Consider the following 15,752-nt stretch of genomic DNA (forward strand, 5'->3'; position numbering starts at 1 on the left):
AATCCCAGCAGTAGGAGGCAGAAGCAGGTAGATTTTTTTATGAGTTTGAGGTCAGCCTGGGCAGACAGGGATATATAAAAACAAACAAACAAAAGCCAAACAATTAGAAAAAAATAAAAAGTGGGAGAGAGGGAGATGAAGCTGATTAATTCTGCCTTCAAGAGTAGGGAATATTAGCGTCTCTCTTTCTTTTTTAAATCTAATATGTCTCTTTTATGGTTTACCACTAGTTTAATAAAGGCAGAATGTGAACAGGGATCTGAGCTCTTGATCCATCCTTTCTGGCATCTGAGCGCCTCATTCCCAGAACTTAAAATTCTTGGAGCCCTGATCAGGAAGCCTTTCAAACTGCCCTCAGTAAAAGAACAGCACTCTGTGTCCGCGACGACAGAGATGGGCTTGTCGCGTGGACTTGTCCTGAATGCCCAGTTTCATGCTGCATGGAGAGGGGTGCCCTGTCCTGCCAAGCCTCTGGGGCACACTCACCGTGGGGCCTCGCTCATGAAGCTAGTTAGACAGCGTTCGGAAAAGAGCCGATGACAGAGGAGAGCATAGAGAAGAAACGGGGTGCGAGGAAAGTTCAGGGGCTGAACACGCCCCTGGCTTGCACAAGGCCACGTGAGCCATCTTTCCCATGGCAGCAAAGGACAGAAGGAAAGGGACAGAGCGGCTGCTACTGAAACCAGACTTCTAGATTCCTGTGTCCATTCATGACAGATGTCAGGAGAAATCGTCACAAGACTCTGTCACTCACTGGTACCACTTGACGAATTTGAATTTTTTCTTTCATTTTATTAATTTTATATATTCCAACTTTCTCCTCCTTTACAAAGGACATATATATTGTTTTAGATTATTAAAATAGATAAAATGGAGAATTTAGTGTTAAATACAACTAAAAGTATTAAATTTAAAAATCAAATATATGTAAAATGAGTGATATAAGCATTTTTTTAAGTTAAAAATTTGTTAAAATTAGTTGACAGTTTTAACACTTGGACTAAATTTGAGCATGTAAAAGAAGCCACCTTAAGGCAGACATGGCAATTTATGCCTAAAATCCCAGATACTTGGGAATCTGAGGCAGGAGGATTGCAAGTTCAAGGTCAGCCTGGCTATATAGTGGGTTTGAGGCTGGCCTGTGCAGCTCAGTGAGATTCTTTCTCAAACTTAAGAAAACCGGTGTCCATCTTAGCAGCAGGGCATCCAGGGCTAGAAGCGTAGCGCAGTTCAGCGATTCTAGACATTTGCCTAGCACAGCACATGTCCAAGGGAAGGGGTCCACTGTCAGCAATAAAAAGGGAAAAGCACGAGCACGGCAGCCCACTCTGCAGGCCTGTGGCTGAGGCCAGCTCTCTCTTACCAGTTTTCCAGGCGGTCCAGGCAGATATTGGGAGGGCCTCCAATGCACGCGATCTGCTGCCGCCTCTTCCAGTCAGCCAGCTCTTCGTCTGTGAGTGTCTTCTGCACGTACTCCATTGCTGACAAGAGTCCCGCCAGCTCACTCACGATGCTCTGTTTGGAAACCCAAACAGTCAGAAGACCACGTCTAACTACATTCACCAGTCAGTCCCAGAGAAGGAGCCCGTTAGAACCCAGTCAATCTTCCCACGAGAAGTGTGTGGCACTGGGGAAGCTGTCTGGGAAGCTGTCCAGAACACTTACTCTCCGCATCTGGTCCAGCGCTGTGAGCATCTGTTCCAGCTGCTGCATCTTCTGTCTGGTCACAGACTGGTTGTTTCCGTTCAGATCCTGCATGTCTGATGGGGGAGGAAAGACTCCTTGACCGGGGGAAACACTCACAGCCTTCTCAATGAGGCTCCCAACCCTGTGTGCACATGCGGTCCCTGCTACTTGGAGAGCTGAAGCAGAATGGCCGCAGGCTCAAGGTCAGTCATCCTGCCCTACGTGATCAAATCCCATCTCAAAAACAAACAAAAGTTTATCCCACTAAGTGCCAGAAGCTCCCCCTTCTCCTGCCATGCAGTCATATGAATAAAGTCAGGTCCTGAAACTCAGTGACAAGCCTCGCTTTCAACAGGTTTTACTGTCTCTAACGTTCACTTGCCTCCTTGGCTCTTGAGGGTTTTATAGTTAAAATCAAAGTCGTCCTGGAGATTCTCGACCACTTTCATTTTCTGCTCTAGATCCTGTTCAAACAAACAAATCACAAACAGAAGTAAGAAAGAGGTTTCCCTCAGGAGAGGGAAAAGACAGTTTTGAAGACAGTGAAAATGCGCAGGACCCTGCGGCTCTCCAGCCCGAATGCTGCTCCCTGGGTGAGCCTGCTCACCTGCACACGCTTCCGGACATCCTGAAGGTGCTGCTCCAGCATCTGCTGCTTCTCTGTCACCACAGCAGCTGTTGGGTGGTTGGCCTGGCCCCCTTGCTGCCAAAAAAGGGTTAACACACACGTGAGTCCATGGATACCTGCCATCTGAGGGCCAGCCCATCCTATGACTTGTGCTGTTGGGAAATGGGCAGTGACGCAAGAGGGGAGGATGCTGGGAAAAACCCTTGTGTTGTTCAGTCTGTGGCACCGGCTTTCACCAACAGGGCACACCTTAAACCCAGTCTGCATTAAACTAAGAGCCCACATGGAACTAAGACTTTGTTCCAAAGCAGCTCATGGGTAAATTGTCCAAAAAATTAATTAAAAGTAATAATAAAAATAATAGTAATAATTCAGAAAGAATTTGGAGTACAGTTCAGTAGTAGAGATTATGCTAGCTAATAAATAAATAAATTCATAATAGCTGACGACAGCACAGTGCAATGTTTTCATGAAAAAAATCATTTCCCCAAAATTTTCAAAATTGTGTTCCCATAGTTTCTGTCAGGGAGGAGAGGCTCAGCCTTGAGAAGGTCAGTCAGGACACGAAACGTAAAATGACTTTGCAAGGAACAGAAAGAGGCTCTGATGATAGAAAAGACAAGTAAAAGCTGCAGAAACAAGATAGCACTTTTGACAGTGGCCCAAGGGTAAGGACAGCAATCTTGGAGAAAGCAGAGCCAGGGGAGACGTCACCCACCCAGTTTTCCAAGCTAGCAATGCTCACACCCAGCGCCTACAGTCTAATGGCTCACACCCATTACAGCTGTCAAGGCTCAAATCAGGCCCTAACTGCTGCTCTTTTGACTTCTTTTTATTTTCCCGTGTTTCCTGTTCTTGAGGTTTATTTGCTTTATTTTATGTGTATGACTTGCCAGCACGTGTGCACATGCACCTCATGTGAGCATGGTGCCTACACAAGTCTAAAATGGGTGCTGGATTCCCTGGAACAGGGGTTATGGACGGTGGTTGTGAGCCACCTCGTGGGTGCCGGGAACTGAACCCAGGTCAGCTTCAAAAGCAGCGAGTGTTCTCAGCCATGGAGCCAGCTCACCAGCCCTATTATTTGCTTCTAAGATCTCTTGTTTCCCGTCTGTTCCACTACTGCCCACAAGTCTCCCAAGGAGGACAGAACAGGCCAATTTTAAAAAGACATTCTCCCTATGTTTCCTGGCTGCTTAAATCATAGACTATAAACCTCTTTGAAGACTTGGGAAAAGAACCCAGCCCTACATTTCTCTCATTCTGGGAGCGAATCTGACCGATAAGCTGCAGAGAAGTACCATAGACGGAGACTAAGAAAGGGCCCAGCCCCAAAGCTGCACCTTTTCCCCTCTCCTAGTTCCTAAACTTGCTTGGGGCAGGAATGCTTCTGGTCTCCACAAGCAATTTCTGTGTTCAACCAGCAGTTGACTAGGGTCTCTCAAGCTCCATGTGGATAGTTAGGGGATGTGCTCTGCAGGCTCCCAAGTTCTAACTCAGAGGTCAGGCATTGGGAAGGCCCTGTGGGCCAGGCATGGTGGCTCATACTTCATACCAGCACTTGGGAGGCTGGGGCAGGAGGATCTAGAGTTTACCACACAGGCTAGGTATTGAAAGCCTGTTTCAAAAGCAAGCACTAGAGAGATTGAAGCAGGATTGCCATGAGTTTGAGAAAGTCAGCCTACATAGTGAGTTCTAGGCCAGCATGGGCTACAGAACGTGACTCCATCTCAAAAATAAAACAAAACAAAACAAAACAGAACAACCCTGAACATGAAAACAAGGAAAAGGCCTGTGGAAGCGTGGTGGCTACACCAGGAATGTGGCAGAGGCAGGCCGACTATTCCAAACTGGAAATCAGCTGTCCTACACTCTGAGTCAACAGCAATAGAAGCCCCAGGGCTGGGGATACGGCTTCCACACCCGCCCATCTAACAGACGGGGCCCTGGTTCTGCCCCAAGCACCACACGGGATAGAGTGGTGTTCCCCCCTAATCCCAGCACTCAGGAGGAGCAGACAGGAGAAGCAAGAGTTCAAGTTCGCCCTCCGTTACAGTAACACTGTTCGTTAGGGGGCGGAATGGAGGGGCTTGTGCGATTCTTTGCTGTTGTCGTTTTCAATGTATATTTAAGGCTTTGATCTGGTCCAATGTTTCCTCTCCATTGCTATTTTATTGCACTGTACAGTTGCTCGCTTCCCAAGTCCCCCCCCCCACATGCTTGGTTTCTTCCTGGTCTCACCTGGGCTGCGGTGGCTGCCGTCTGGAGGAGGCGAGACTCTTCCCACAGGCATCGGGCCACGATCCGGGCAATTTCCATCGGCTTCTCCAGATACCTGCTCTGTAAGCAGGACAGAAAGAGAGTGGCTAAGGAGATGTGGACTGACCTTGGCTAACTTAAAACTCACTTCTGCAACAACAGATCAAAGGCTTCAGAATCGGACTGAAACCCAGAGGGAAGGAAAGGGAGGAGGACGGTGGCCACAGCCGACAGCAGAAATACACGAGTCCATCCTGAGGCAGGATGTCATCTGGTTTTATAGGGAAGTGGCTGACCTTACCCAGGAGTATCTCAATTAACGGCCAAACTCTTCACATTTAAAACTAAGATGTGTGCCTGTGATGAGCTGTTGGCATGCTACTATAACAGAATAACACCAAGCTTTATTGCTTTATTGCTCCAACTGTAACAGGAGAAGTGAGTTTCCGGAAATGGTACCCAAGGGCAGTGTACAGGGAATTGAGAAGGAGCTAATTACTTCTGCTCTGATTGAGAGCACAAGGCAGGCTCTCATCATTTGCCAAGTGAGAGCAGGACACTAAGACTCCACTCTGTGGGGTCAGTGTCTCCCAGTCAGGTTCCCATTGTACCTGCAGGAACTGCTTGATTCTTCGCAGGTTGTGTTGATAGAGGACATTGGACTCTTGCAGGAATCGGCTATACTGCTGGTCAATCTCACCCAAGAGGTTATGAAACACCAGCGTGGCATGGGACTCTTTGCTGGCTGCATATGCCCTAGGAAGAGGGAGTGCCTGTCATGAGTGATCTGGAGAGCCTGGTATGATAGCACAACCCTGGAACCATGATTGATAGGGAGGTGGAGACAGCAGGATCAAGAGTTCAAGGCCAGCCCTCCTACCTAAGGAGTTGCAAGCCACTCTGGGTGACTTTGTCTTAAAAGCAATAACAATAGGAATCTAAGATATACACACGCAGAAACCACCATCAAGGGGTGGCAGAGAGGACATGACAGACTGATGTGTGACCCATTCATCCCCATTCCTCTTGTTCGGCCCAACAATACAGCGGCTAGAGGTAAAGCTCAGGGACATAGTCTTGCCGCGTGTGCCAAGGCTCTGAGTCTGAGCCCCAGAACAGAAAGAAAGAAAAAGAGAAATGTCAGTGAGAATGACTCCAGATATTGTTACTCACTCTTATAGTCGATATGACTAATGCATTTGAGCAAAACAGAGCAAATAGAACAAACCGGAAATCTCGGACGGTGTTACATCTGTAATCTGAGAATTACTGAGAGGCTGAGGCAGGAGAACTTGCATGTTGGAGACCAGCCTGGACTACATAGTGAGAGTGAGTTCTAGGCCAACCTGAGCTATATAGCAAGACTTTGCCTCAAAAATAAAATAAAATAAAAAATAAGAACAGGTATGGTAGCACACATCTACAATCCTAATACTTGGGAGAGGCAGGAGGATAAGTAGTTCAGGGTATTCTCAGCTATATAGCAAGTTCCAGGCTAGCCCAGACTATATGAAACCTTGTCTTAAAACAGAACCAAAAGAGGGGAACGGCAAGATGGCTCGGTACATAAAACTGTTAGGGAAACCTGACACCTCCAGTTCAATCCTTGAAACCTATGAAAAGATAAAGCAGAGAATTGACCCCATGAAATTGTCCTTTGACCTCCACATGCGCACTGTGGTATGTCCACACACTGCCCCGAAACACCACATAAACACAATAATAATAAGTAAACAAAGAAAGAAACCATACCCACAAAAAGAAAAGAAAAAGGACAAGGCCAGCCTGGTCTACAAGAGCTAGTTCCACGGGGCTGGAGAGATGGCTCAGAGGTTAAGAGCATTGCCTGCTCTTCCAAAGGTCCTGAGTTCAATTCCCAGCAACCACATGCTGGCTCACAACCATCTGTAATGGGGTCTGGTGCCCTCTACTGGCCTGCAGGCATACACACAGACAGAATATTGTGTACATAATAAATAAATAAACAAACAAACAAATAAATAAATAGAGCTAGTTCCAGGACAGGAACCAAAAAGCTATGGAGAAACCCTGTCTCGAAAATCCAAAAAAAAAAAAAAAAAACAGGAAATAAAAAGGCGGGGCATATGGTTCATTCGGTAGAGTAGGTGCCTTGTAAGCAATGAGGCCCTGAGTTCCATCCACAGAACACATAAAATGCTGGGCATGTCAGCGGTAGGTGACAAACACAAGACATACTCAACGGCACTGTTGGAGGTTTCTTCTCTCAAAATGCTTTGTCTGGGCATTTTCTTCCCTTGTAGATATTTTGCATTATATATATGTACACACATATATGTGCATACATATTTCTGGTTCTGTGTTTTTATGGGATTTCTGTGTGTGCAGGAACACGTGTCTCTGCGTTTTTATGTGTTTCTTATAGTTTTTCTTTGGCTCCTTTTCTTCTGTTGGTTTGTTTCATCTTATCCCAGTTTATTTTGGTTTGTCTTATTATTTTTTAGGGCCTGTTTGTGTTCTAGTGAGAGAGATAAAGGGTATGGAGTTGGGTGGGAGGGGAATTGGGGAAGAGCTGAGAGGAGCTGGGGGAGGGAAAGCTGTAGTCAGAATATATTGTATTTTAAAAAAAATCGATTTTCAAAAAAAAAAAGAAGCTGGGCACGGTAGCACACGTTTGTAATTCCAGCACTGGGGAGACAGACAGAAGATCCCGGAGAGTCTGCCCTAATTGGCAAGCTCTAACCCAATGAGAGACCGTGTCTCAGAGGGTGCAGAAGGCATGCCTAAGGATAGAACTTGAGGTTGTGCTCTGGCCTACACCACACACACACACACACACACACACATATACACGTACACACTCATGTGCACATACCAGCATCTATACAACATGTATATACATACACACACGAATTTTTTTTAAGAAAAGGACAGATAAGATTGTTTTTGCCTTAAATTCCCTGTCAACCCCATGGCCAGACTGATAAGTGCTTATTAGCATAATCAGAACTCCCAAGCTGGGACACTAAATCAGGGTAGCCATTCTGGAAGAGTAGATCACATTAATACAGGCCGGAGTACATTAAAGAAAGGCAAACAGCTGGTATCATTTCCTCTATGACTCTACTTCCCTTACCCTGTGTTTCTCCTTTAATAGGGGAAGCCAAGTGTGTGGTGGACCTGAATTTCTACCTGAGACAGAGTTCTCAGAAAGAAAAAAAAAAACATATCTCAGGGTTAGAAAGTCAAATGCAGAGATCTCACCGAGCAAGAGACACAAATCTGACCTGAGAACATCTCCCAGCAAGCTAACTGAATGCGCTGAAAGCCCGCTACCCAGATGCTCTCAAACACAGCTTCGGATGCTTTAAGGGACTAAATGACCTCTGCCCTCCTGACCCTCCCCCAGCTCCAGCACTCAGGTCTTTGATGAAAGGGGTAGCAGAGGGTGAAGCTAGAGAAAGTCGTGTCCCCTGACTCAACCCCAAACCTCCCAATTCAGGGAGTCTCTCGAGGAGGATTTACCAATCTTGACTCTCAATCCAAGGTGCCAGGAACTGCCGCAGCTCCATGGGGAAGCTGTCACTGTACAGCTGGTGCAGCTGCTCCAGGTACCGAGTGTCCAGCTGCTGGAGCTGGTTCCATTGGGCCATCCTGCTGCAATCTGGGGGCGTAACTGTAAACCAAAATGAACATACGGTCACCACAAGCCCACATAGAGGATAAAGAACCCGGAAATGCTCCACAGCTTTGAGAAGGATCTTGTATGGTTTTTGTACATTCCCGATCCCTACCAACACAGCTGGGGCTGGGGATTGAACCCAGGGCTTTGAGCCTGCTATGCAAGTTCTCTGCCACTGAGTAAATGCCCAGGCCCTTGGAGCTAGCCTTGTTATCTGTCTCCTACCTCTGTATCCTAAGTGCTTGGATTTCAGGCATGAGCTGCCACGCATGGCTGCACTGCAATTTGTTTTAAATTGCAACTAGGCGTGATTCCAACTTCCAGAATCCACTCACAAGCCAGGCACAGTGGCTCCTGCCTGCAATCCCAGCACTCCAAGGATATTCTGAGGGCGTTCAAGGACTAGCCGGAGCTCTTTGCACATAGTAAAACCTACTCTAAATAAATAAATAAATGAATGAGGGCCAGGGTCAGAGACATGGCTCAGCAGTGCAGTGCACTTGTTACTCCGGCAGAGGACCCAGATTCAGTCTCCAGCACCCACATGGTGGCTCACAACCATCTGCAACCCCAGCTCCAGGGGATCAATCTGATCTGACACACTCTTCTGACCTCTGAGGGCACCAGACAGGAACATGGTACACATACATACATCTGGGGGAAACACGCATACACATGAAATAAAAATAAAAAATAAAAAAACAAAGCTGACCAAACAACAAACCTCTATCTACCAGAGGCGAGTGAGGTTACCAAATCTATCGGTATGTGAGGCTGAGCGGTTTCTTTTCTTCTGGGTTTCCATTTCCTCGTTTATAAAATGCAGATCCTTACTTCTGCCCCACAGGGCCACTGAAGTAATAGTTCTAAAGCCCTCGTAAGAGCACAGCACCCAAAAGATCTTCAACACATGCCAGTTCCTTCCCCCACCACATCACTTTCAGGCCATCTGTGAAGCTAGACAAAGGAAACCTGCCCTGAGGTGCTGAGGAAGGACGGACAGCTGCAGGTTTACAGGGTAAGTGGCAGGTACCTAGATTTTGCCCACTTAACAAAAGAATATAAGAGAGAGAAAAAAAGATTCTAAATCTGGGTAAAAAAGTAAGAGAACTAAACACCATGTAAAAAAAAAAAGTTGATCCTGGGATGGGACCTAGCCCACTGGAAGCTCAGTTCTAAGAAACCAACCCAGCTAACCACTCATGAAAATGTCTCTCTAAAACAAGTAGTCTTAAGATCTAAAAATAGCCATGAGTAGGAGCCCAAGATTAGGGAGTGGTATGTGTACAGCAAACACTAGCTGGAATAAAAGCACAGCCTGCCTGCGCACATGCCCCGGCCTGAAGCACTGTGTCTGTCTGTGTAGCACCCCTAGGAAGAAAGCAAAAGCTATTCGTACCCCTACACAAAGGCCAAGTCAGAGTTGGCCTCCTCTTAGGTTAAAAGCATCACCGCTGTCCTGTAGTTTTCGGGACCTGATTTGCATGCAATCCGCAGCAAATTGGAGCTGGGAAGATGGCTCAGTTGGCAACGTGCTTGCCTCACAAGTGTTGAGGAGCTGCGTTTGGATTCCCAGAACTCACATGTTAATAAAAAGCTGGGTGTGGTGGTATACACCCATAATCCCAGAGATGGCAAAATCGGAGGTGGAGACCAGTGGGCCCCCGGAAATTCAAGGGCCAGCTAGTCTAGCCTACTTGGCAAAGTTTCAGGCTAAAAAGAGACTGTCTCAATCCAAAGGTGAAAGGAATGGCATCCACGGCTGTCCCCTTGCCCACATACACATGCACCTACACATGCACCAGCATGCACACAAAGAAAACAAAAGAAAATCTAAATGCCAATTACATAAACGACACTACACTGGCTGCACTGGATCTCAAGACTCCATTGTTTACCACGGGAGATATCAACCACATGAGACTGCTGAGCGGCTGGAATGTGGATGGCTCACAACTATAGAGGCTGCATTCGAAAACAGTAAGAGGAAAAAATGTGCAAGTCTCAATGTTGAAATATTATTTTGGAAATGTTGGGTTAAACACATTGTTAAAATTATTCTGTCCATGTCTCTTTACTTTAATGCAGCTGTTAGAAAATTTAGCATGCCGGGCGTGATAGCACACGTCTTCACCGCTAGCACTCGGGAGGCAGAGGCAGTCGTAGCTCTACGAGTTCGAGGCCAGACTGGTTTATACAGTGAGTTCCAGGATAGTCAGAGCTACATCATAGAGATCCCACCTCAAAAACAGAAAGAAAGAAAGAAAGAAAGAAAGAAAGAAAGAAAGAAAGAAAGAAAGAAAGAAAGAAACAAAGAAAGAAAGAAAGAAAGAAACAAAGAAAGAAAGAAAGAACGAACCAAAGAAAAGGTCATCTGACTTCTATATTTAAAAACAAGGAAATAAGGATGCTGCTGCTCTGGGCCATATTACGGAAAAGGTTGTGGTCCTAATTAAGTCATCTGCTTGAAACAGTAAATTCCAGTGCTGTAAATTCATTACAAAAACAGGCTATTTCATGGCTTACCTTGAACACAAAAACAGAGCCAATCCCAAGATAAAATCATAAAACTGCACCCACTGTTCCTGATCCGTCACTGGACCTGCTCCATTTCCAGGCTAACATAAAAGATGCTAAGCCACACTGTCAGGTGGTGGTGGCGCATGCCTTTAATCCCAGCACTCGGGAGGCAGAGGCAGGCGGATCTCTGTGAGTTCGAGACCAGCCTGGTCTACAAGAGCTAGTTCCAGGACAGGCTCCAAAACCACAGAGAAACCCTGTCTCGAGAAAAAAAAAAAAAAAAAAAAAAAAAAAAAAAAGATGCTAAGCCACCCGCAGCTGACTTATTTCTAGTCTTACCTCGGAGGCTTGTTTCATTGTGATATGTGAATGGTGACTTTTGCTGGTCTGGTATAATAAGCGGGCACTTTCTTACACTAGAAACTGGCTTACGCCTCTTCCCATAAAACTGAAGTGTCAAGAATGACTGATTTTACTGGGCATAGAGGCACATGCCTTTAATCCCAGCACTTGGGAGGCAGAGGCAGGTGGATCTCTGTGAGTTTGAAGCCAGCCTGGTATACAAACAAGTTCCAGGACAGTCAAGACTACACACAGAAACCCTGTCTTGAGAGGAGGGAAAGACTAATTTTTGTGTTTTGTCTTGGTCTAACGAAGACAGGCAATACCATCAAACTATTCTACACGAAGGAAAATTATTCTAAATTAAAGGCAAAGAGCAGGTGTATTTCCAGGGAAAACACGGATGGCGTTTAGATGACATGGTTAGCCCAGAGTGTCTAACAGCCAGGTCCTCATATGCTGCTCAGCTATAAAGCATGTTATTAACAGTCAGCACAGGGCAATTGAACTGAGTGTTCTTCACAAGAGCAGCGGATCCTTTGAGATAACTAGCCAAACAATCTAGGAAAACCACTGCCAACTGGCTTTACTGCAATCGTTTTACTGGAAAACATTTAAAAGAGCCACTTTAAAATCTCAACTCTGTTTTTCAAATTACAAATTGATTTAGAGGCTGAGGATGTTGCTCAGTGGCACAGTGCTTGCCCAGCATGCTCAGCGCCCTAGGTTCCATCCTCAGCACCACAAACACCAACAAAAACAAAAAGCCCAGATTAATCTGAATGACTTCACCAAGGTTGTTTTTTTTTTTTTTTTTTGAGCAGGAGCTGGCTCTGTAGCCCAGGCTGGCCTTGAACTCCTGACCTTCCTGCTTCAGTCTCTGAGTACCAGGACTACAGAGTACACCATACCACGCCTGGCTTCCATTCAGTTCTCACTAAAGCATTTCTATCTTCAAAATCACCTGAAGCCTGCACTTTAGTAACCACCGAATGCCAGAATACACAAAGTGATCTGCCCAACAATTTGACTGCCAAATACCATCCTGGGTAGCAGAAGAGAAATCACGTCACTGCTACAGTGGGTGCTTCCTGCTCTGCACATCATCAATGAGAGTGTACAAAGGACAGGTAAGTGTCTGTGGTGGCTTGAATGAGAATGGCCCCCTTAGGCCTGGATGCTCAGATGCTTGGTGATCAGTTACCAAAGTGGAGCGGGTGTGTCACTGGCAAAGGGCTTTGAGGTTTCAAAACCCACATCAGGACCTCAGGATGTAAAGCTCTCAGCTACAGCTACAGCACTGTGCCTGTCTGCTTCCTGCCATGATGACCATTGACTGACCCTGTAAAACTGGAAGCACACCCTCAATTAAATACTTTCTTTAATAAGAGTTGTTTTTGTTTTGGTCAGGGTGTCTCTTCACAGCAATAGAATAGTAGTAACTAGTAACTAAGACAATGTGATCCTATTTTCTTTCTTTTTAAAGATTTATTTTTATTTTATGTATATGAGAGTTTTGCTTGTATATTATGTATCTATTCTGTGTGTGTGCCAGCAGAGGCCAGACATGAGCATTGAATTCCCGGGAACTGGAGTTATAGATGGTTGATGAATGGCCGTGTGGGTGCTAGAAACTTGAACCTACAAGAGCAGTAACTGCTCCTAACTGCTGAGCCATCTCTCTAGCCCCTACTGATCCTAGCTTCTATAGCAAAAGAGAAAATGAAAATGAAACATCAAGTTACCAGAGATTTTTAAGACTTCTCAAAACAGGAATTTCTTAGCCCCTTGGGGATAACCTACAACAGTAAGTCATAAGGAAAATAACTCAGGCCTAATGAGGAAGGATTACCATTAAATAAATCTTCATTTGTATAGTTCAGTTGAGAGAAACCATGGTAACTATAGGGGACCACACACGAAAGGGGTTTATCATGCAACCTGGTAAACTTTCTAAGCTAAAGCATGTATTCCACATGTATGAACCTATGACACAGGAGATGGAAGAGGAAGAGAGGGACAAAATCCAAATGTACACAAAACCCACAATAGAAATTTCTGAAGGCAGGTGTACCAGGACTTACCCACAATCCCTGCACTTGTAAGGCAAACAAGAGGCTCAGGAGTTTAAGGCCTGCCTCAATCACACACTGCGTTCAGTGCCGGCCTGAGCTACACAGGACCCTATCTTTTAAAAGAAAGACAATTCCTGTTCCATTTTACAATATGTCAAAAAACTTTTCTAGGGGTTACGTATGTACCTCTGGCTGGCCTCAACCTTACAAAGACTTGCCTGTCTGTGCCTCCTGGATGCCAAGACCAAAGGTGTGTGCCATCACGCCCAACATGTTATGGGAGAAAAAAAAAAACAAAAATTGATGTGTTATCCATAGTTGAGGTGAGACATGTACCTTATTTGATTTAAAACATTTCAGATGGGCTGGAGAGATGGCTCAGTGGTTAAGAGCATTGCTTGCTCTTCCAAAGGTCCTGAGTTCAATTCCCAGCAACCACATGTGTTCACAAACATATGTAATGAGATCTGGTGCCCTCTTCTGACCTGCAGGGATACATGCAGGCAGCACACCGAATACATAATAAATAAATATAATCTTAAAAAAAAAAAAACTTTTCAGATTAAAAGAACAAGAGCATAGCGAACCTTTGGATTGAAAGTGACACAGCCAGACATGCCTTGTCAACCCCTAAGTGCACAGTCTATGTTCAGGGTTGCCTGAGAAAGAGTCTGAGCTCCGGATGAAAAGCTATAGGAGACTAAATTTGTATAGAAGGTCACCTCCCCAGGTTGGGATTCTTCCAATCCCCCAAGCACATATTCCCTCCAATCTATGTAGCAAGAGGCAAAAAGACCAGAGGCTTGGGTGCAAACACTGTCTACCACACACAATCTGCTTCAGGAACACAACTTGACTGCAACTTGACTGCTGAACACGCCTCTATCCGCCCTGGAAGGATGGTTATAAATTTAAGTGACGTCACAGGTGAATAGTGGCTTTCCTACAGTGCCTGGTGTTCAGTGTTCCTTCCGCCTCTGCTTCCCTGTCACCAGCACTTAACATGAAATCCATTTCCCAGGGCCCCAAGAAGCCCAGAAACCTATCCCAGTTCATCCAACTAACAAGATGCTACCTGAGATGATCACAAAGTTTTCCCTGAGGTGCATTATAAGGGACCCTTTTGTCATATCCTGAGGGGGGAATTAGTTATCTAGAGGCTGCATCTAAGGACAGGAGGGTTGGGCAATCAAATGTCGCCATACACATTTTGCACAGGATAGCTCTAGGCCCTAACACACTAAAGATGAAAAAGCATGCCTTCAATTCCAGTCCTTGGAGCGTAGATGCAGGAAGACCAGTCGGTTTAAAGTCATCCTCCACTAAGTGGTGAGTTTGAAGCCAGTTTGAGCTACATGAGACCCTGTCTTAAAATACCAACCACCAATCAGGATGGAAAAAACTCACTAAGTACTATTCAAAATAAAAAGATGAAAATCAGGAACCTTGGTTAAAGAACAACCCAAAACTGGAAGTGTAGCTGAGTTGGCCAAGAGATTGCCTAGCATGCATGAGGCACTGGGTTCTATTCCCAACACCGCATAAAACCAGCCATGGGGCACACATAAGCACTCAGGAGGTAGAGGCAGAAGAATCAGAAATGCAAGATTATCCTTATTGTATATTGAATTGGAGGACAGCCCCAGGCCACATGAAAAGAAAGAAAAAGAAGGGCAGTGACTATGGCTAAATATCATATGCTACCTCTTACTACAGGCTGGGCATTGTCCTGAGCATTTGACATACATTCGCTAATTCATCTCATCTTCACACAACCCTATGAGACAGAGTTGTTGGGGATTATTATTATTATCATTATAGTGTGTGTGTGTTGGTTCCCTCCTTCCCCTATGTGGGTGCTGGGGATCAAACATAGCCTGTCAGGCTCAACAGCATCTTTACCCGCTGAGCCATTGCACTGCTCAACAGTGCATTTTTATCTTCATTTTACAGAACAGAAATGGAGGCAGAGAGTTTTATACAATTTGTCCAAGGTCTCACAGGTAGCAATAGCATGGAGAGGCATCCTAAGGCAGTGTGCTGTCAGAAGGGCTGCTACTAACCTCCTCGGGGTTATAGTTGGGAATTTTCTAAGGAAGCCATGAGCCAAGCATAGTGCTAAACCAAAGCACTTTTCTAGTCTCCCAATAGACATAGGGTACCTGAGCTAAAGGGTCTGTTAGCCTTGCTGTGCCTGGTCACATCTTGGAGGCCACTGTAATGGTGTAGATCACAATTTAAATGGAATTCTAAACCTGGTGATGGTGACGCACGCCTTTAATCCCAGCACTCGGGAGGCAGAGGCAGGTGGGTCTCTGAGATCGAGGCCAGCCTGGTCTACAGAGCGAGTTCCAGGACAGCCAGCGGTATATAGTGAGACCACGTGTTAAAAACAACAAACAAGTAACTGAGGTTCAAAAGAGCAAGCACACAGGGGTGATAAACAGTGGGTAAGGCATACAAGGCTTTGGACAAGAGTAGGCAACAGCAAGTGGTGTCAGGAGAGAAAAATGGGCTACATCAGGGTGGTTCTTCAAATACTTAGACATCTCTACACAGACTAAGTCCAGAGCCACAACAT

At 45.6% G+C, this 15,752-nt stretch overlaps 1 protein-coding gene across 2 annotated transcripts in view; it reads right to left on the reverse strand.

The window, feature by feature from the left end:
• The window catches only part of Stat3 (signal transducer and activator of transcription 3), a 57,347-nt gene that overhangs the window by 18,740 nt on the left and 22,855 nt on the right, over positions 1-15,752 (reverse strand). For both annotated transcript variants that reach the window (XM_057774241.1, XM_057774240.1), the window contains exons 2-8: positions 8,078-8,228; positions 5,185-5,329; positions 4,556-4,654; positions 2,294-2,389; positions 2,069-2,150; positions 1,666-1,760; positions 1,364-1,515 (exon numbers count right to left, since the gene is read on the reverse strand). In XM_057774241.1, the coding sequence (XP_057630224.1) occupies positions 1,364-1,515; positions 1,666-1,760; positions 2,069-2,150; positions 2,294-2,389; positions 4,556-4,654; positions 5,185-5,329; positions 8,078-8,205 (797 nt within the window). In that variant the 5' untranslated portion in view covers positions 8,206-8,228. The remainder of the gene's footprint in view (positions 1-1,363; positions 1,516-1,665; positions 1,761-2,068; positions 2,151-2,293; positions 2,390-4,555; positions 4,655-5,184; positions 5,330-8,077; positions 8,229-15,752) is intronic.

This window comes from Chionomys nivalis, chromosome 7 (assembly GCF_950005125.1).
Source record: "Chionomys nivalis chromosome 7, mChiNiv1.1, whole genome shotgun sequence".
NCBI lineage: Eukaryota > Metazoa > Chordata > Mammalia > Rodentia > Cricetidae > Chionomys > Chionomys nivalis.